At 38.9% G+C, this 21,591-nt stretch overlaps 1 protein-coding gene across 3 annotated transcripts in view; it reads right to left on the reverse strand.

Moving 5' to 3' along the window:
• The window catches only part of TRIM37 (tripartite motif containing 37), a 49,556-nt gene that overhangs the window by 24,891 nt on the left and 3,074 nt on the right, over window positions 1-21,591 (reverse strand). For all 3 annotated transcript variants that reach the window (XM_077836342.1, XM_077836339.1, XM_077836341.1), the window contains exons 4-13: window positions 19,166-19,206; window positions 17,967-18,083; window positions 15,290-15,377; window positions 14,672-14,794; window positions 13,171-13,294; window positions 10,621-10,688; window positions 8,100-8,224; window positions 5,932-5,982; window positions 3,704-3,785; window positions 641-717 (exon numbers count right to left, since the gene is read on the reverse strand). In XM_077836342.1, the coding sequence (XP_077692468.1) occupies window positions 641-717; window positions 3,704-3,785; window positions 5,932-5,982; window positions 8,100-8,224; window positions 10,621-10,688; window positions 13,171-13,294; window positions 14,672-14,794; window positions 15,290-15,377; window positions 17,967-18,083; window positions 19,166-19,206 (896 nt within the window). The remainder of the gene's footprint in view (window positions 1-640; window positions 718-3,703; window positions 3,786-5,931; window positions 5,983-8,099; window positions 8,225-10,620; window positions 10,689-13,170; window positions 13,295-14,671; window positions 14,795-15,289; window positions 15,378-17,966; window positions 18,084-19,165; window positions 19,207-21,591) is intronic.

Consider the following 21,591-nt stretch of genomic DNA (forward strand, 5'->3'; position numbering starts at 1 on the left):
CAGTCCCACAAGTTCCTGCTCGTCCAGCAGCTAAAACAGCCTCTACACCTCCAGTCCGCAGTTGCATTCTGAGTTTTAAACAGAACCAGAAAATGTTCTGAGAAGAAGTTAAAAGCTGCAGAAAGTGTCCTATTAAACTAAAGAGTCTTGAGACATTTAGACATATTTTGGAGCCAGGCACGTAAAAAATGTTATTTTTTGGAGCAACTGTGGAATTTTAAGGGCAAGATTAGAATATTGGCAGTTATAACATGATTTTGATTTATCAGAGCGCTAAAGGACTGTACAATGGTCATTTTATAGCATCTCTCTCAGCTGAACTCTTTTCCTTAGAGTCAGAGTGGTCTAGCTGACCAAGCAAAGGACTGGAAGTTGAGATCTGGGTTCTGCTGACAGGTCTGTTGCTGACTTGTTTGTCCTTCTGCAGGCCTACTTAACCTTTGCGCCTCATCTTATCTACTTGTAAAATGGGACGAGGGGCCTGATCCAAAGCCTGGTGAAGTCAACAGGAATCTTCATCTGCTTCAGTAAGCTTTGGATCAGGTCCTAGCAGAGACATGAGGCTGAATACACTTTTATAAAGCTCTTTAAACTCCTTGGGTGAGAGACATAAAAGAAGTGTAAATAGACATTTCCTTACTTGGATGTTTCTGGCAATCCAGCTGAGAGCTCTAGAAACACAGACAAGTAGTAACCACGCACAACTCCATTTCCATCCTTAAAAAGAAGTTAGGAGGTACAATTATTAAAATCATCTGTTATTGTAGAAAATAAATTCAGAATCTCAACACACAATTTCCTACAGCCTCAGTCAGAACAGTAACACATGAAATGGACTTAAACCGTGTCCTGACTAAAAACAGCTACCATAGCCTGAATGGAGGTAGAAATCAACACCCATCTAGAAAATGTGCATATGACTGTAGCATCTGGGTGGTAGGCTGTATCTCACGATAGAATACTTGGAAGTTAAAATTCCTATTCTTCTTCTTGCATTTCAGTAGTTCAAACGAGTGTAAACAGAAATAGTTTGGCAAGTGCTTCTACATACTGTAGAATTGATTTTTCATATAAAATGTTGTATACGGAGGGCAATAAAAGTGACTGGTAGATTTTTAAGCTTGAGAGTATTACAACCCTTTTTCCTCTCACATCAAAATTTAATGAGGACTTTTAATATTAAATATCTAGTTATCTGAAATACTAGAGAGCAGAATTCCAAAACCCTTTTATTTTGGGGGCTGAAGCAAAATGAAGTTGTGTTTTCTAATCTGTATATTGAAAACTAACTAACCAAGATTCATTAAAGAGTTATGTTAAGCAGCACTCAGATTACAACAAAAATCAGCAAAGCCTTCTACCTCACAACAGTGTAAGCCAAAGATTAAGTGTTAGTCTTATCTTGAATTTCCTGGGTTTTGACAATGTGTCATAACATACCATTGTTTAAAAATAGCATTTTTATACCTTTTGACAATGGCACATACAGGGTTGATCCTGACTAAGATATAGCTGTTGCTGTATTCAAATCAGTAAACTATAAGAACATTTTTACTCCATGCACAATTTAAACAGCACCCAGAGCTGCCTTAAAGAATTGACCAAACAGGAGGATTGGGGAAAGGCAAGACTCAGAGCTTCATGTTCCAACATTCATGCAGAGCCAATGCCACAGTGGTCTGAATGCTGCACTTCAATGAGATTTCGTAAGAAACATCATTCACACTGGATATTTCTTCTATTTCAGCAATGGATATCAGACAATGTACAAGAGAAATTCCTCTCAGAAAACAAAACACTCTCCCCTCCTCCCAACTTCCCAAAACGGTTTCAGGCACACACAGACCCAACTATGTATGGGTATAAGTACAACAAGTAGTAAACTAGTTTAGGCCCCAATCCTGCAAACAAGTAAGCACATATATATTATAGGTGCAACAGGTAGCAACACCTATTAAGGCTGCACAATACTTGTCACTATAAAAACCTGTTTTCTGTTGCTTATTATAACTTTAACAATTTGGCTGAAGTTTTCCACTTGCCTCAGGCTGAATTTTACTAGAAAATTTCAGTCATTTCTGAGAATGAGGCTAAGGAAAAAACACATTTTGCCCACATTAAATTGTGGAGACCTTTTCTTTGAACAGCTCTAGTGATCCATGCCGTGACCAGAGACTTGAAATTTGGCAGGCATGGCTTGTGTCAGGGATACGCCTTTTCCCATTCCTATGAAAATCTGCCCCTTTGAAAAAGTGGTTTGCACACATTCAGTAGAGACTTCTTTACTAAGCATGCTTGAGCCTCTCAGAGCTCCTAGTGCTCAGACTGCACATGTGCCATCCTCACAGAGCAACTGAGCATGCTCCACCTCAGGGCTACACAGACTCAGAAGCACTTTCCCTACAATTGCTGATCCTGGGTACTTTGAGCCAGGGAGGAGCTAGGCTCTAAGTGAGAGCAGGGAGCCGGTCTCCTCTCCTCTAAAATGACCCCTCTGCTGGACCAAGGTAGAGCAGAGGCAGAAGGCACCTGACTTGAATACAGAGAAGACAAGAGATGAACTGAGGGGCAGGGAAAACAGTAGACTGGGACAAGGAGCCTGGTGAGACTGGAAGGATGAGGAGGGAAGAGAGAAACTAACAGTTGGGGGGGTTGGGGGGGGGAGACTGAAATAAGCAGGGCAAGGAAACTGCGAAAAGAGCTGGAGAGACACTCTGACATGAAGTTGGGGTACAGGAGACCTGGGATTCACTGGGCAAAGAGAGAACGGGAAGGAGCTGTGGATGGGAGACAGATTGGAAGAGGAGTCCAAGTATGGAGAATGAAGACACTGGGAAGAGACAGACTGGATGAACAAGTGAGAGGGGGTAACTGGAACTGGTTAGGCAAGAAGACTGGCACTTAGATGAGAAGCCTGAGTAACAGAGAGTGGATTGGGTACGCAAAAGGAATGAGACAGAGCCAGGACTGGTACAGGGAAAGGTTAGAGGGGACAAGCTTGGGGGAGACTGGCAGAAGTCTTTGCTCACTACAGTACACTCCCCTTTGGAGCCTGGAATAGAACCCAAGATTCCTGAGTCTCCCCATTCCTCTTCGGTCAGCAAACGTGTGTCATCCCCCTCTAGTGTAGTCCACATAACAGTATCTAGTTCTTATACAGTATTTTTCATGAGTAGATCTCAATTTGGTTTACAAAAGGAGGTCAATATCATAATCCCCATTTTACAGATGGGGAGACTGAGAAACAGAGAAGGGAAGTCACTTCTCAAAGTCACCCAGCAGGCCAGTGGCAGAGCTGGTAGTAGAATCCAGATTTCCTAAGTCCCAGTGCTCTAGGCCACACTGCCTTCCATAGGGAATGGCAACTTACTATTATTATCACTCACTCCATTAGTGACCGCGGTCTACTGATAAGTCATATGGTGTCTATATGATATCACTTGATGAAATTTGTTTTGTTTTTTAAACTAGGAAATCACACATGCACACACAAAACTACCTTAAAAGAATATTAATCTTGCAGTCAAATACTCAAAAACTAGGAAATGCCTGAAGTAAGGTTACCTGTCTACATGAGCAGCGATACATATGTGCTTAAGAGTTTGCACGATTGGGGTCTAAGCTAGCTCGCTATCTAGTGTATTTATACCCGTGGATAAATTTTTGTTAGGAAAAATATTTTTAAAAGAGTATACAAACTCACTGGATAAACCTTTAGTCGCCAGCAAAGCCCTGACACTTGAAGAGGTGGACTGTACACAGGATCTGCCCGCTGGCGCAAAGTGCTGTTGAAAGAAGGGATGAATATTCAACAGTGAGATGGAGCAAAACCCTATCTGGGGAGGCGACAGAATAAATATCATTCCATTTACATGTTAGAACTATCCATTGTTGCACCACATAAAATGCAGTAGCATGTTTTGAAGCTATCACAGCAGTTAGAGATGGAAACGACCCATTACTTCATCTAATCTATTCCATGCGACCAATTGTTCCCTATTATACTTTAAAAAAAAAAAAAAGTTTTATAATTTCCAAGCAGCCAGACTACCACAACATCCCTTGGGGCTATTCCACTGCCTAATATATCTCATTATTGGCGAAGTTCTTCTGATACTTTTCCCAATTTTCTCTACATACCATCCCACTACTTAGTGTTGTCATATCATACCACACTAATAATTCCACTCCAAATATATAAAGAGCATAAGCAGCAGAGATGTAGACTTTTGTTCTTTCCCCACTACTCAGATATCTACTAACCAGGCTACATATAGTTAACTCTTCATCTTTCCTCTTAAATCATCTCCTCCACCCATTCGCTTCCACCCCTTTATTTTGGTGCTTTTATCTGAACTCATTTGGCAATGCTGTTCTGGTGATGCAGTGCTCATAACCAGAACCCTAGCGCAGTCACACAGGAGCCATACAGAGAGGAATTTATCTCTCTGCTCCATGATGTGATGCATCTGCAGGACAAAAATGCATGATTATTTTTCCTTCCTATGGTACAGATCCACTATCACCCTTATATCTTTCAGCCATCATTGCTTCCCATCTTTTTCCCCTATATTTTCCCCAATGAACGTTTGTTTTAAGTTTGCCCTCCCACCCTACTTCCCCACAAATGTATTAGCAGCAACTGTCCTTAAATCTTCTACTAGCCATGTTTCCAACCAGTCTAGGTACCTTTGTATTATTTCTTTGTCCTCAATGGTTAATTATTTGTGTTACCGTAGCACCTAGGAACCCTAGTCAAAGATTAAGACCCCACTGTGCTAGGCACTGTAGCAACAAAAAACAAAAAATGGTCCCTGCCACAAAGAGCTTATAATCTAAGTATAAGACAAGAGATGAACAGGTGGATACAGACAGACAGGGGAGAAGAAGGAAACAACAAGACAACACTGGTCAGCATGATCGGCAGTGATCTCAGCACACCAATAATCTAGCCATTGTCAAATTTCTTGTAGGCATCACGGAAAATGAGTTTTGAAGGAGGATAATGCATTAGTTTTACAGATGCTTATGGACAGCTTCTCCCAAGCATGAGGAGCAGGATGGGAGACAGCACAAACAGGCTTGTTTGAAAATATAAACAAGTTGAGGGATGGAAGCTGGCTTTGTGGGCCAATACAGAGGCAGGAGCCAACCTTGACAGTGAATGAGAGATGACAGTAGGTAGGGATAAACTGGTATGAGAAGAGTCTAGGATGGAACTGGAGAAGAGGAACTGCAGACAGCAATTGTAAACAGAGCATACAGTGATCATGGAGACAAAAGGGAGAGGCAAGTGGAGTAAGGGATGGGATTTTACAACAGGAGAGATTAAAGCATGCTTTTATTGTGAGGGGGGAAAAAGCCAGAGAAGAGTGAGAAGTTAAGTAGTATAAGGGTGCTTGCAACTTTTCAATCTACTTTCAATTTTCACTACTCACTAAAATAAGTCATAATTCACAGGAAATTGCACTATAAAGTTCTAGCCTCAAATATTACTTCTAATTTAATCAAAAACAGAACATAAACTAAAATAAATTCTTTAATGGCTGCATTACCAAAAAAAAAAAAAAAAAAAATCAACAGATGATCTAGAAAGATGCAAAACTTGCAAGCTGAGCAGAATTTTAAGTGCCTATGTAGAGATCATGTAAATGTTTCTTGCAGATTTTTTTAAATTTGTGGGGTGATTAGAGAGAAGTAATTTCCTTCAGCATGGAATTTTTTTTTAGCAGTCAGTTTACTGAACTGGTGGCTACTTTTTCTGATCATTACTGGAGACAAAAGTCAATAGATTTGATTCAGTTCCTCACACTTGCACACAGGTATCTTGTGGTTTTCAATAGGTCTATTCAGAGGTTTAAAACCTAATATAGAACAAACGAGAAACACACTCCTTGACATTCATGGTAATTTCTTAGGACACATTCCTACCTGAAGTTTTCCAAGACAAAGGTGGTTGAGTCATAGGCTGGTACTAATTCACTGGGGAGAAAACACAGTAGTAGAGTTGAAGAAAGTAGCATTAAATCAGAGAGTGGGATTTTCACAAGTGTTTAAGTAACTTAGAAGCAAGCACAAGTCCCATCAGGGCGTCAATAGGACTTGGACTCCTAATCACTAAAGCACTTTTGAAAATCCCACTCAAGATCTTTAAAAGGACATAAAGGTTATTAGGCTAATAGTCATACCACCACAACAGTGGTCATGTCTCTAGAAAACAGAACATAAGTACCACTGTAATAATGATTTTTTTTAATTGCAACTTCTGAAGACAGTAGTAGCTATACCAATGCATGTTAACATTCTACTATATTACATACGTCCTGGGTAGATATTACAATTTTAAGTATATCTTTAGCAGCAGCAACTGATTTTGAAGGGTGTGAAAATGTTTTTATTTAAAATGAGTATCAGAATACATTAATGTATTATATGCATGTGCCATTAGTAATATCTGGGATTATTAACACTGACAAATTTTAAGACTCAATTTATTTTTCTCTTGTTAAATTGTATGTGGTTTGCATTTCCTTCAGCTTGGAAATGGAAACATTTGTACATTCCAGTTTACTCTAGGGTCCTGCTGAATTATATGACCTCTCACCTGGCAAGAAAGAAATACAGTTTACACAGTGGTAATAAGCTTTTAGAAAACACCAAGGAAATCAGCTACATTATCCGAACCACAAAGGCTTTGCACAAGTTTATATATAAACAAGAATTAAAAAAAAAAAAAAGATTGCTTTTGAAGGGTATTTTTAGAGCACACAGGACATCTGTGGGCTTCCAGTGTCAGATCCCCACTCACCCAGTGGCACTGCAAGCATACATATCCCTCCCGTCCCCTGAGCAAAATGAAACAGGAACAACTCAACTGTGGTCAGGGGGGAGGTGGACAAGAATGTCCAAAAATGATCAATTATTAACTTTAGAAAACCTAACATGATTTGCCTTGTGACAGCAAGGGATGACTAAGGCAAATCTAAAACTACAGATTTTTAATATTTAAGGAGAAGGAACTGCTTTGTGGCTGGAGAAACAAAACAACCGAAATATATCATGTTTCAGCGCAGACCTGTAGTAAAAGAGACCATCGGTTGCTACCACCTCCTTTAAAATAAACATTTACTTTTAAAAGAACACACTTCAGGCTATATTTTAAAAGCCTGCCAAACTGATGTTTGATTGATATGGTTAGAAAGATTTGAGTAATTTTAAAATTACTCAAATGCAAAATTATCTCCAAATTTTATAGAAACCCTGCATGTTCGTTTTAAATGTAAAATGCTGCAGCCACCCATCCTAACAAGTGCACAGATTTCTGCATAAACCAGCACCAATGGCTCCTTTCTGAAAATGAGTTGTGCCAGCAGATCATTTGGGCTTTATTTTATACTAAAGGTGACTTGTACAGGCATCTCATGAGACCACTTCCACGTTTATTGTGCCACTTGAGCATTTGCCAGTAAGAGAGCCCTACAATTATAGGCTGACTGCCCCCAATAGCAAGGGTAAGAAGGGTCATCAGTATACAAATGATTCAAAACCTATTCCTTCACACCAACTGGATCCCACTTCTAATGCTAGGATGTAACATCAATTACAAGTGGAGTCCTCATGGAGGATAAAAACAAGACTCTAAAGGAGGTGAGCAGAATTGGGTAAGTGATCGATTATTTTTAGCACATGGAAATAAATACAGACCCAGCATTCAGCCTGAGAAGCCAAGCCAAATACTGGAGAGAAATCTTCCCCCACTGGCTACCACTGCAGTAGCCCTAATGGTTAAAGTAGCTTTTAGGATGGATTTGGGGAGCTCTCCAGCAGCAAATCCTCCAGTTACTCCCTATTTCCCATCCCTCCAAAGCCGCAGCAGAATTTGCTCTTACACTGCAGTTTTTGAATATTTTATACATTAGGAGAATTTTTCTCCACACTAACCATTCCACAATGCTCAAAACCATTCAGATGTTCGTGAAGTTAATTTTTTGTTGTGGGTTTTTTTTGTTTGTTTTGTAAGACTAAACCAAACTGCTTTAATGCTTTAGCTTTCAAGGTCAAACAAAAACTTGCAAAATAAAGGAAATGCCAGGCTGTACCTTGTGAAGTCTGGAGGGACAGGAGTAGTGACAAAGGATGCCATAGGCTTCCGGTGAACCTGCTGAAACATCATCAGAATCTCCGAGCTTTTAGATATCAACTCACTCTTACTGCATGATCTTAGCTGCAGAGAAGAAAGCAGATAAATTACAATATCGTTAAAGAAAACCCACAGATTTTGGCTTAATTTTTTAAATGAAGACGTGTCAATACAGGAGGTAACATCTACTGCAGGTTCAAAGAGAAAGACAACAATAGTGCTTTCCATGTTGACAGAGTTATGTTTGTTAGAGCTTCCTTTGAATGTGTCTGTTTTCAAGGTTGTAAAAAAAGTGGTGGTGGCAACAAATTTCCATATTTTTCCCATAATTGTTTTTACAAGAAATTAAATAAAATTAAGCCAGTGTTCTCTCTACTCACATGATTTTGAGGGCTCTTGAACCCTAATGTGAGAAGTATAGTGCTGTAGTATTTAAACAACTTTAAAGTGTTTTAAAAATTTCATTAGCAGCTACTGTGTACTAAGGTGACTTTTCAGTCTGAAGGTCATAAGTGTTTGTACTAGGTACAGGTGTGTTTGTTTTATCTTGTCACTGCCCCAGGCAAAGTACTATACCAGCTGTGACCTCTGTTATTATGCAATGTATAGGTGAAACTTGACTAGGCTTTGACATGATTAAGTTTAATCTATTATATAACCCAGTACATTAAGGAGGGTGTTTTACACTTTCCCTCCTTAGTGTTCTGTGGCACTCTCACTGTTAAACAGTTTTATATTCATTTTTAATTCAAATGAGCTTTAAGCCAATACTCAAATCAACTAATCAAAAAGTACATTATCTCACAAAAGAACAATCTGGAATATAAATGTAACCTCCCTTCCTTCAATTCAGCACACAAAGCCAAAACGTTTTAAGCGTGTAATAAAGTGTACCTTTTCAACACTAGATGCTTCAAGTAATAACAACCACTTCTGAACAAAGAAAGAGGGGAAATAATCTAATCTTGTGTCCTTTGAACAGCTGGAAACAGACATTTTAAATAGTTAAGTAGTTGCAAAAATAACTAAATATACTCTACTTCTTCTGTATAATTGAAAGGTAGGAACAGTGTGCCTGAGCTGTAAATGTAAAACTTTCTACCACGCATTATATGCATTTTTGACAAGAATTATATGCATTTTTGATATTAAATCAATAAAAAGAATATAAAATTTAAAGCCTCTTGATAACTGGTGGACATATAACGTAACTTTTTAAAGAGTTCTAGTAAATCTCAGAAATTTGGGAGATACAGAGACATCTGTCTACTGCTTAAGAATCATGGCTACAGTAAATATTTGAAATATGACTTAAGTTACCTACCTTTTTTTGGGGTATGGTCTTATAGTTCCAGTTCACTGTATTTTAATGAGTTCTATACAATACAAAACTGCTCTGCAAAGATGCACATGGATTGAAATCCTTACCACATTAAAAGGGTGAAAAAAGTTAAAAAAAAAAAAAAGTCCTCATCTACAGAGGTCACTCTATAGCAAAAAAGGGTTTTGGAATCTAGTGGAAACAGAAAGAAAAAAAAACAGGCCCACACACAACATATAGCAGGATTTGCTGAAGAACACTAGCTGGTGCATCAGACATGAAAATATGGTTCTGAAAAAAGCTGCCTCAAGTGCAAGGGGCGAAGGGCATTTCCAGAACAGGTGGTGAATTTGAGCTAATACCATTCACTGGAACACAGAAAACAAGAATACAGAACAGAAGGTTAAGTGCATGCACAGAAAAGATTTCTTCTTCAGGAGTTCTGAAGATTTTTTTTTTGGAAATTTAAAGCACCAAGCAGTGTCATGAGAGAATTATTACACACAAGGCTTGAAAAATCCATTTGGGAACATACTAACTCAGGGCAAGCAGAAACTCTTCCAGGATTAATATCAATTTCTGCAGAATTTAAGCTTTCACTTACAAAAAATTCCTAACCCTCTGACTGTGAGGGGAAAAAAACCCCCAACAACCTTCCAAAAGTGAACTCAGTGGAAAAAAAAACAATGCTCTGCCATCTTCCCACAGCTGCTGTCTGAGAGCTCCAGAGCCTTTGCAGCATGCATCTCATAACTTTCCAGAACTGCAGAGTGAAAACTGGCCAGTTCTGCTTTTTTGTTTTAATTACTGCTATTCATAACCTGTGGGCAAAAATCAGTCTTGTGCTCCAAGCACTAAGCTATGCTAAATAAATGAATAAATAATAAATGTTGTCTTTTCATAACTGCTAATTACTTCTGTACTAGCTATTCAAAAGACAGAAGAGATTAAATCAAAGGTTGTTCCTGATTTAGAGATGGAAGCCACAGTTTTTTTTAAAAGGAATTTTGGGTGACTTATCTAAACCCAGTTCAACCTTACTGATTAATGCATAATTTAGAGTAACAAAAGTGGCAAGTTCATCAAGTGTCTTCATGTAGCTTCCAACATTTTAACTGTGGGGTGGTGGTGGGGTTTTTTTGTTTTTGTTTTAAATCACCTGGTGTTCTACTTCCTGCAGCAGGGACTCCAGAAGTTCAGTTTCTTGGGTGAGTGATGTCTTTTGACCTGTTTAAAAGAAATGAGATCATGTGTCTTGTGGTGATGGTGTTTTTTTGTTGTTGATTTTTGTTTTGTTTTTAAAGAAATGAACCTCCCTTTTGGAGATTGCTCTAAATTTAAGGTAAAGGATTTCTAAATATATCAAGGTTGATAGAGAACACATTTTAAAGGAAGCCTGTCTTTTTAATTAGAGCTGCAGTGAATGATTCACTTGAGGTTTAAGACATTAATGAAGCATTCTTGGTGTCCCAGAAATGACAGAAGCTTTTGAGAGAAGAGCAGATCTGGATTTCATTGAACTCACTCTGATCTGACCAAACCTCCTTTTATAACATCTGAAATCTAATTCAAAAATCACTTTTGTAGGCCTTAAACCTTTTAAGGAAAATATAATTAAACATTGTAATATAGAAACACTATATTTAAACATCAACTACCATTAAGGCTGTGACAAGACAAAGAAGAAAGAAAAATCAACTCTTATTTTGAGTCTATAACTAGATTTGCTTTTTCTCAACCACACATTAATTGTTGTAAAGGAATCTGAGATCCTTGAAGAAAAGGTGCTATATAAGTGCAAAGTATTATTCTGTGTTAACCATATAAAGAGGATTATCTTTACCTTAATTATCACTACAAAAGGCTTTCCCCCCCCCCACTCTCCTGCTGGAAATAGCTCACCTTAAGTGATCACCCTCGTTACAACGTGTATGGTAACACCCATTGTTTCATGTTCTCTATGTATATAAATCTCCCCACTGTATTTTCCACTGAATGCATCCGATGAAGTGAGCTGTAGCTCACGAAAGCTTATGCTCAAATAAATTGGTTAGTCTCTAAGGTGCCACAAGTACTCCTTTTCTTTTTGCAAATACAGACTAACACAGCTGCTACTCTGAAACCTGTCATATAAAGAAGGAATTCGTAAACAGTTTAATGACTGACCTTCAATCACTGAACCACTAAACAAATTTTGCGATTGATTACAGTATTCAGTATTAAGAGTAGCAACCATGTTAGTCTGTATTCGCAAAAATAAAAGGAGTACTTGTGGCACCTTAGAGACTAACAAATTTATTTGAGCATAAGTATTCAGTATGATATGGTAAAGTGCACTCATTGCAGATTTTAACTTAGAAATAGTTTAATTAGAAGAATTTAAGAGGATTTTTTTGCTAAAAATTAAGTAATTATGTTAAAAATCTAGATAGGGTATTACACTTGTTATCATGATTTAGTCTCTATACAATATAAAAATATGGTAGCTTTGAAAAGATGTATTTAATACGGTCTGTATCCTTTTCCAGTATGTAAAGTTCTGATTTTATATTTTCTTCTGAACAAAATTTCAAATGTCAAGAGTAAGTTTTCAGCATAGTTTATTATTATTTATGGTTTGTATTATAGTTGGGCTCAGAGACAGTCCGTATCTCCATGAGTTTCCAGTCTACAGATTTAGTTCTGTATACTGCATGACTAAATCCCTAAAAAAAGTGTTCTCATCTCCCCTATTTTCAAAGAGGCCGATATTCCAATTTAGGATAATTATAATATTAGCTCTTACACAGCCGTTAACAATGGAATGCAAGTATGATTGGAGAAGCTAAGGCAAAGTGATTTGCAAAAAAGTCACACAAAGTCAATGGCAGAGTTGGGAATATAATCCAGGTCTCCTGATTTCCAGTCCAATGTTCTAGCCGTTGAACCATGTTGTCTCCAAGAATGAACCTAAGAGTCAATTGTAGAGATGTTTCTAATCTGGGACAAAATATATTTAAAATACAAGTTTTATTTAAAAAATAAATTATTTACAGAGGGAAACCCAAAGACTGCACTACAAATTGCTTTACACGTAAGTATCTCATGGTTTTGTTTTTTTTTAATAAGTGTTATACAAGCATAAGTTCCCCTGGGTATACTCTACCTACTTCCCATTTGTAAAAAGGCTAAATAGAGGGAGAGGTTAAATAGCTGGACCAAAGTCAGCGACAGAGTCAGGAACAAAACCTAGAAGTTCTGATTCCTCCCCGATACCCTGCTCTCACTACTGGACAATATTTATTTAATTACCAATCTGAAATGCTACTCAGCAGAAATATTCCATACAGAAATAATATTTTTTAAAGTTAGGTTTGGATAGTAGATATCAGAGGTGACAAATTACAGCAATCGGGAAATAATACTTGGCACTTTACATCTTCAAAGGGCTGTATGATCATTTATCCTAGCAAAGTGGTACACGTAATCTGAGTTACTATACAGTAGCTTTTCATGGAATCAGAGCATAGTTACATCTAACAAAATGCATTATATCACAGTAACCACACATTAACTAATGACACTGCTATATTTAGAAGTCTTCTGTCTTCAACTTGAAGCCAGGAAACTGCTGGAGGTGCAGTTTTGTTTCTAGAAAAAAAAAATTTGCCAGAAGATTTTCAACTTCAGTCTGTTTCTTCCACTTACATCAGATAAGGTGAATACCTACCCATTAGTGTTATAAGCTTGTTCTTCAGTTGAGTATCTAATCGGGCAATCATCATCTCCACTGCATTCCTAATTTCCCGAACTCGCTCATCCTTTGCGCTGCGCACTGCCTCTACATTCCTCTCCTAAAGGACAGTTCAGAGGTAACGTACAAAAAAGGAATAATCTTCTGTTTTTGTCCATATCTCTGCCTCTCATCATACCCTGTCCATTTCAACTGAATGCTTTTCCCTTGACAAGGATTAGGAAATACAGAGGAGGGGGGAAATATATTTTATGTAGAACAAAAATAGTTTATGTTTTAACTGTTTGGGAAAATAGGCCTCTATGTAAACTTATGAGCAACTTAAAGGTCAGAAGAAGATTTCACTGTTGCCTATAATTCTCTTCCCCCTTAGGTTTGCTACTATGCAATTAGCGATATACATTTAGAAGTACTAATTAAAGTAGAGACATGCCAAAAGTGTTTTCTTTCTTTGGATAACCTAGAAAAGTTAACAGACTATCAAAATGAAGACTATTGAACACATCCAAAACTGAGTTCTTAAGGTATATAGTAAGCCATTTTTGAAACACTGTAAAAGCTACAGACGAACAGCATAACTGGTAGTAAAATAGCAGAGAATGCAGTTGCCCTCTGGTGGTTGACGGAAGGTTAAACTAAAAGGAATATATTTTTCTCATCATATACAAACACATAAAATACTTGCTATGACAAATTAAACACTCTCTTGGAACTACTCGTTTCTTCTTCTGCACAGGGGTACTACATAGAACAAGTACTTTCTTGGGCATAGCATCCGTAAGCAGAAAAGGAAAAATGAATGCACACACAGTTTACTTTACATTAGTGCCTTTCATCCTGGAATCATCTCGACCATATACACATACCACAGCACCAAAAAACATCAGACATCTCTGGGATGAAGAGTGGCTAACTAACCAGTATGTACACAGCACACCACAGCACAACAAAGAGAGAAAATTATGACCAAGAGCAATAGGCAAACTCCTTCTCTTACAGTAGTGCAAAAGGGATAGTATATGTCCATGCAGAGCAAATGGGATCCTATTTTACTTTGGTTTCTATCTTATTCAAAAGGTTTGCACACTAAACTGCACAGAGATCAGCAAAGTCTCCCCCAGAACTGAGGGGCTGAAACACCCCAACAGAATTTCAGACCTTCAGCTTACCCCCCACTAAGGCCTGGTACTTTTTGTACATGTAACACTATACCAGTTATAGGTGTGTGGGGGCGCTTTTTTACTGACACAATCTTTAGCATGGGCAGAGTTATACTGGTATAAAAGGTGCCATATACCAGTATTCCAAGGCACCCTTATACGCATATGATTGCACTCATGCTATGGGAATTGTACTGCTTTTAACTATATCACCACCTACTTCTCTTATGCTATAGATAACCTGAATATAATCAACACATTATACAGGTGTAAGAGGGTATATATAAGGTATACATTTTGTTGGAACATTTTCTTACCACTTCTTGCACTAGACTGATTAGCTCCATGAGTCTCCTCCGAAGTTTTGCTACCTCCTCATTCACTTTTGTGACATGTTGCTCATAAATTTCAGCTAATGGCTTAAAAGTATGTCCTCCATGCTATCAAAAGAAAGGATCGACAAAACAGCATATTTTAGCTGTACTCCATCCCTGTTAAATTAGGAGTTTTTCCCCTTCTGTGGTACCATTCAATTTGGGAAAGATCCAGAGCAGATTGTCTGTAGGAAGTCTGTGTCTTTCACTTCCCTTAGTAACAAGTCTTGGATCTGGCTTCTGCACCAGAAATGCTTCCTGTAGAGAGCTATTTGGAGATGGAGCACTCATCCAAAATGAGCCCCAGCATTTACTGTGCAATACTTGGGCTAATTAAGTTGGGGGGGAGGGATGGAATGGTTTTATATTCAAAGGGGTATATGTATTTTGAGCTAACACTCCAGCAAAAAACTGAATTAGTGACACTCAACCACTTACATTCCCAAATATGAGGTGTGTGTCTCACTTGGGAATATTTAACTGGTACAGTATTAGATAGTTGGAGATCTGAGATAATTTCCTACTCTCCACGTGGACATAACATGCTATAAGCCTACTCACCATTCCTCCCCAGAGAGCACACTGGTGGCAGATACATTTCTTACATGTCCAGCAGAATACACTGAGTTTTTCATGATGGTTTTCACACCTTAAAAAAAAAAACAAAAACACAACAGTGATAGGAAATTACATAGTGGTGCGTGGAGACTGCAAAAGGTTCAGCAGCTTGATTTGTTTTGTTGACATGGTTTTGAGAGCAAAGCACAAAATCTAGGAGTTACAAATGGGGTGTCCCAACAGCAAAATTAATTAGTTGTATTCTTCTTCCACTGCAAAGCATGCCATCGTTTTACTTCGTCTCCCATATATCATCTTCCCAGGAAGTTTCTCCTGGACGTAAGAAAGCGTACTCTGGAAGCTTGTTTTAAGCACCATCTTATCTGCATGGTATACTTTGCTTTGGTATACAGGCTTTAAATTCACTGATTCTAGAAGCTAAAAATTTCAAATGATTGAAACGCCAACAATCTAGTAACTCAGAAAGATTGAGTAAACCTAAAGTATTCTGAGGTGTGGATCAATGTGGCACCTAGGTGCCAAAGTGATGAATCAATATTTTAACTAGAAGAAGAACTAGAAGAATATTTTAACTTGTTCATATGTAACAAGACTACTCTCTCAAAGTAAATGGCAAATGACGAGTTTCTTTAAACACAGATTTCTCAGCTCCACTTAGCACTCTGGGTCCAAGATACTTGAGCAACTTGATTTCCCTTTATGTTCCTTTCAAGTTATAAGAGGGCCATGGAGGCCTGGCTTTACTGTAAAATTTTTATCAGTGCCAGACCCAGATGACCAAACACACTGTTCAGGGACTCCCATATAACAGTATGATACTTCCTGTCTATATGTGGCCACTGAATATAGAAAGTCCCAGCCTTCTTCTGCAGTAAAGGTGAAACTAGTCAGTTATAATACTGTCTCCAGGACTCTGTGCAAGATATACACATTCAGATGAATTCTTTGATGACTTTTTATCAACCTAACTTTACCGGAAGAGTATAGAGAAACTAGAACTAATAATTAAAGAAAAAGGACTACTTACACAGAATGCAACAAATTAAATACACACAAATTCAGTATTTCAATGTCTTAGTTTGCATACATTTGACTATCAGATAGTTAAACTGGGAAATGTGACATCTGAAGGGTTGCTTTATACTAAACTTTAATTGTGGGCTTCAACTAATGCTATCTTTTCCACCAGCTCAATTTTTTTCTTTTTCTGTACCTTTCTGCATGAAAATGGCCGATTTCTGAACCATTGGCTGTGGTTCTAAATATTGTTTTTTCACTACAGTGTCCCAGATTCTTCATAGTTTGTGAGCAGGCTTATAAAGCACCATCACAGCAGATCTCTGAATGATGTCAATGAGAAGTCTGCACAACGATCAAGGATGGAATAATGTCTTTATGCAGTTCAGAACAGTCACTTACCTTACAGTAACTGTGGTTCTTAAAGACAGTTTCTCAGTGTGGACTGCCCTCAAAGTACACACGAGGCACACATGTATCTTGAATGGGATCCACATGGACAAAAACTTGAAGAACTACTATACTTTGTTATAATTATGAATTATTTAATTGCCTTATTCACCACTGCTCAGTGGGAAAATATTCTTACTTTGGGGGGGAAAAACCAAACTACTATTCTTACCCTTCCTTTTTTCCCTATCCCCTTTTTCATCTTTGTACATCCCCCCTTATTTCCTGCTGTATTCCGACCATTCTTTGCAGCAACTCTCAATACTCTCTCAATGAGATTTACTCCAGCACCTTTCTCTATTCCATGAGCTATAATGATTAGCAATAAAACAAACTACACAAATCAGCAATATTAAGAAATATTGCAATTTGCAGTTCTCCAAAGGGGGATGCCTTTTTGTTGTGATATTAGCACTGTATTTTTCATGCTATCCAAGTATCAGAGGATGCCAGTATCAGAAGATTTAAGAAGTTGGTTCACATAGTTCTTTCTCCACTGTAGGAAATCCAAGGAGAAATGGCATTTACAAGCAACAGTTGCACAATACATGACCAATAAGTCTTAGTTATCCACATCACTGCAAATCCTACATGGAGGGATTTTAGACAGTGCATGCCTTAGACCAAATGTCACAGGGGAAATAAATACATAAAGACTTGTCTAGGCTTATGTACTAGCACATCCAGGAGTCCCTTTAGGTTTCTGAATGCATTATCAGAGGAATCTGTACAATGTCCTCTTTGCTTTCATCATCTAGTGTCCATATGGTCACTGTGAATGGCTACGTGCAATATGAAAGAGGCAGCCCTCCTCAGTCTTCCCATGCCCTTCACTCAAAGTACATTAGGCCAGGCTAATCCAACTGTAACTTTCAAGGTAATAAAAACAGAAAGACCTGTAAAGTCTTAGCTTTTAGTGCTACTTACAGAAACTGGTACCATTTCTAGAAATAAATAAATAAATAAATAAATAAATAAAAAACCAACTGCCAACCTCTTACCACCTTTCAGCTGGACAGCGTAAAAGGAAGCATACTTACTGACTGCTTCTACAACATGGTAGCAAATTTCAGTTTTCAGTACTTAGGAACTACAATCCATTCCCTAATTTTAAGAGGGTGCAATTAAAGATTTGCTGTTTTTGAGACAAACTACAAAATCCTCAAATTTTAGAAGAGTCTATTCTACATACTTGTCTTTTTCATTTTCTTCATGCTTAGTGAGATTGCATAGTTGAAGTGTGTCAAGCTGTTGCGTAACTTCTTCTGCCCAACGACAGTTTACAAGTTCCCGTAGCTGGAGTGGGGCGCTGAAAGAAAAGAAAAAGAAAATGCTGAATTTAGATTCATAGACTGTAAGGTTGGAGGGGACTATCGTGATCATCTAGTGTGACTCCTGCACATTGCAGGCCACAGAACCTCACTCACTCCAGAAACAGACTCCTAACCTCTGGCTGAGTTACTGAAGTCCTCAAATCATGGTTTAAAGACTTCAAGTTACAGAGAATTCACCATTTATATAGTTTAAACCTGCAAGTGACCCATGCCCCTTGTTGCAGAGGAAGGCAAAAAAGCCCCAGATTCAAGAACTCCGTTTCAGGATTTCAAGGTTCTAAAGAACACTAATGAAACGGATTGGTTTTGTCAATTCCACTCTTTCGCTAGGAAACATATGAGTAGTAGCAGATACAATAAAGCTGTTTGTCTACAATGCATAAGTTCACATTTAAAAGGTTATTTTCAAAACCCATCAGGCTTAGAACTGTAAGGTTTTCGGTTTGTTTGCTTTTAATATAAAGAGCTTACATTCTGAAGAAATTGGTTGCTCACCCACCTCACAAGAAAAAGTGTCTTACTTGCCATTAGAAAGTGGATTTTTTCAAGCTCTGTACTTATGGGACACAAATGTTAAGAATGTGCATGCTGCTTGCCTCTTTGGGCATGCTGCATCATGTTTATTCCTGGAAATGTCTGTCTCTCAGATCTATAGAAAGAGGGTAAATTTCAGTCAGTCTAAAAGCTAGAAGCGTTGTTTGGTCCCTATGCTGGCCATTCAAGGAGTGACACTGAATAGTTCTGAGAGGAGTCCTGTCCACTTCTTCTGGCTAGATGTGGTTATATCCCTTAAATGGGTGCAATAACATGGTGGGGATCATCAAGATTTTACATAGGTCAGTCCTGGCCACACTAAAAAAAGATTAAAAATAATTACTTTGCCAGTTTAAATAAGGCTTCATATCACATTAAGTACAACCTTCAAAAGAGAAACTTGTGATACACATGGTATACTTACTGAGACAAAAAAACCCAACAAAACCCCACACACCTAATAACCATAAGAAAGCTGACTACAGAGTTACAATGTATTTCTAACTTATTAAAAATATCTTACCGACAGTGAGGGCACTGAGCTCTTTGTTCAGTCAGCCAACGCTATAGAAAAAGAGAATGGGCACAGTTTGAGACACACAAGAGAGTTAAAGATATGGAACATTCACACACACTGGTTTCACTTTTGTCTCAATTATACTAGAAGTCATTTTTTCTGTGCCAATCCTCCTGTATTTTTCCCTTATTTACACTCATGATTTAAATTCATGGGATTTAGCCAGTACAAGCAATCTCAGTTTAACATGTAACTATTTTAACCCCCACAAGAAACAGAAGGGGGTTTTTTTTGGGTGGGGAGTGTTGGTTTAACAACAGTTCTACTGTTACAGTAAAGGGAGTTTTGAGATGTCTGGCATATCACCAGAAGCCACAGAATCTATCACACAGTCATACACTAAGGGGTATATTCTAGTAAAAAGCCAAGATATTGCAGGTATTTCGCTCTGCCTCTACACACTACTTTTCAAAGAACCACATATTCTGCTACTCAGCTAGTCATATAGCTTTCCTTCAGAAGATATTACAATTAATTGATTTATTGACTAGCAATCCAATAGGCATTGAATGGCGGGGTCGGGAAGACACATATAGCCCTGATGAGAACTGGATCACCTTAACATAACCTGAGAATTCAAACTTCAGTGATAAAACTGCTTAACTTATTCAAACCACTACTATGTCTAAAGTCTCGGATTAAAAACTCCTCTCTGCCAGAGCAAGGTTTCTCAGCCCATGGGCTACGACCCAAAACTGGGTCACCAGAAAGTGTCAAAGGGTCATGGGGCTGGCTGAACTCAGCTCTGTGCTCTGGATGTTGTGATGTGTTGAACAGTGTAGCAGATTTGGCCCACCTTGGCCCTTTGACATGACAACAGAGGGATGGATGGACCAAATTTGAATGAGGAGCACTGTGACCCCATGCGCCACGTAACAATTCCCAGAATGGGGACCTGAGCCCAGCTGGGCCCCTAGGACAGGAGCTGGGAGGGTGCAGTTGGTGTCACAGTCTCCCGTAGATACTTCCCCCCTCCATTATAATTCACCACCCCACTACCACATGACACCCCATTTGCCATACCCCATCCTGCTCTCCATCTCTTCCAGAATGGACCTCCCAATGTATCCTTCCCCCACAGCTGGGTGACTCTTCCCCATCATACAGACCATCCTAGCCCTTATCCCCCCAGATCTTCCCTCACTGTACCCCCACCAGCCCTTTCTGCCTATCAACTTCTTCCCCCAGCCCACCCATTTTACCCCTAGACCTCAAATCCTCTTTACTCTCTGCCTCTCATGGGCCACGTGTGGGGGCTGTGTGTTTTCTGAGGAGGTGTTGGTTTGCTGTATCTCCCCCAGCCCCCTCCACTCCCATGTCCTTCCCCAGCCCCCCAACTCCTTCCTCATTATACCCCTAGGCTCCCCTGACCTCCCTTTACCCCCAGGACTCCAAATCCCTGCTTTATCCTCTGTGCCCCATGCACCATGTGGGGGGACTGGTTTTTTGGGTGAGTGTCTCATCTTACCACCCTTTCCCCCAAGTTGCCAGTGGGGGATGGGCTGCCCAGCTGTTCACACCTGGCCGAAGCATCTGGAATCTGAACTCTAAGCTCCCCCTCACCCAGGACAGACCACTGGGAGGAGAATTAGGTCTGGGGGCATATCTCAAGGCCATGACAGTCCATCAACGTTTACAAATGAGTCCTGAACCCAAAACAGTTCAGAACCACTTCCATAGAGCAACAGTAACCCAACTAGCATCCTTAATGCATGGTTACAGTCCTTAATATCTTGATCTATAATCATGTGCACAAGTTACAAGTCAAAAGATGGATTTTTTATTTGCCAGACCCATAAACACTACCCAAGATCTCAAAATTTTCCACTGCCATAAGTCCTACACTCAAAACCACATTGTAAGTGCTATTGTCAAATACAACAAATACAAGCGATCGGCTTGGTACTCCAGTGCTCATGATTTTGTGGCAGGCAACCACGCTAGCCAAAACCATGCCCATGACTACCCAACTACCCACTCAACAGGCTTCTAGCATTGTTTCTGAACATGGTGCCAGGCAAATAATTCAGCAGCCATGACTGAAGCCTGCTTTAGTATGGACAGGGCCTCACAAATGACAAAAGTATCATGGCCTAGCAGAACTCTGTACTGCAGATCTAGGTCTCATTTCCCAAACAGGCACCACTGAAAAGGCCCCTTATGAGATGTTAGAGGAAGGGACTGTTGTATGCTTAATGCTCAAAAGTGACTCTTCCAGCCAATTAAGCAGCGTTGAGTGATCCAAAAAGGGTTAGTCATGGTACAAGTCTAACTTTTATAGGGAGAAACAAGGAGAACAGAGTAAGGAAAGGAAACTCTCAGTGCTCCAACAAGGACACAAGGTAAGTTTGCCCTGTAGCTCTTTAGTTAAT

Source organism: Eretmochelys imbricata, chromosome 17, assembly GCF_965152235.1.
Source record: "Eretmochelys imbricata isolate rEreImb1 chromosome 17, rEreImb1.hap1, whole genome shotgun sequence".
NCBI lineage: Eukaryota > Metazoa > Chordata > Testudines > Cheloniidae > Eretmochelys > Eretmochelys imbricata.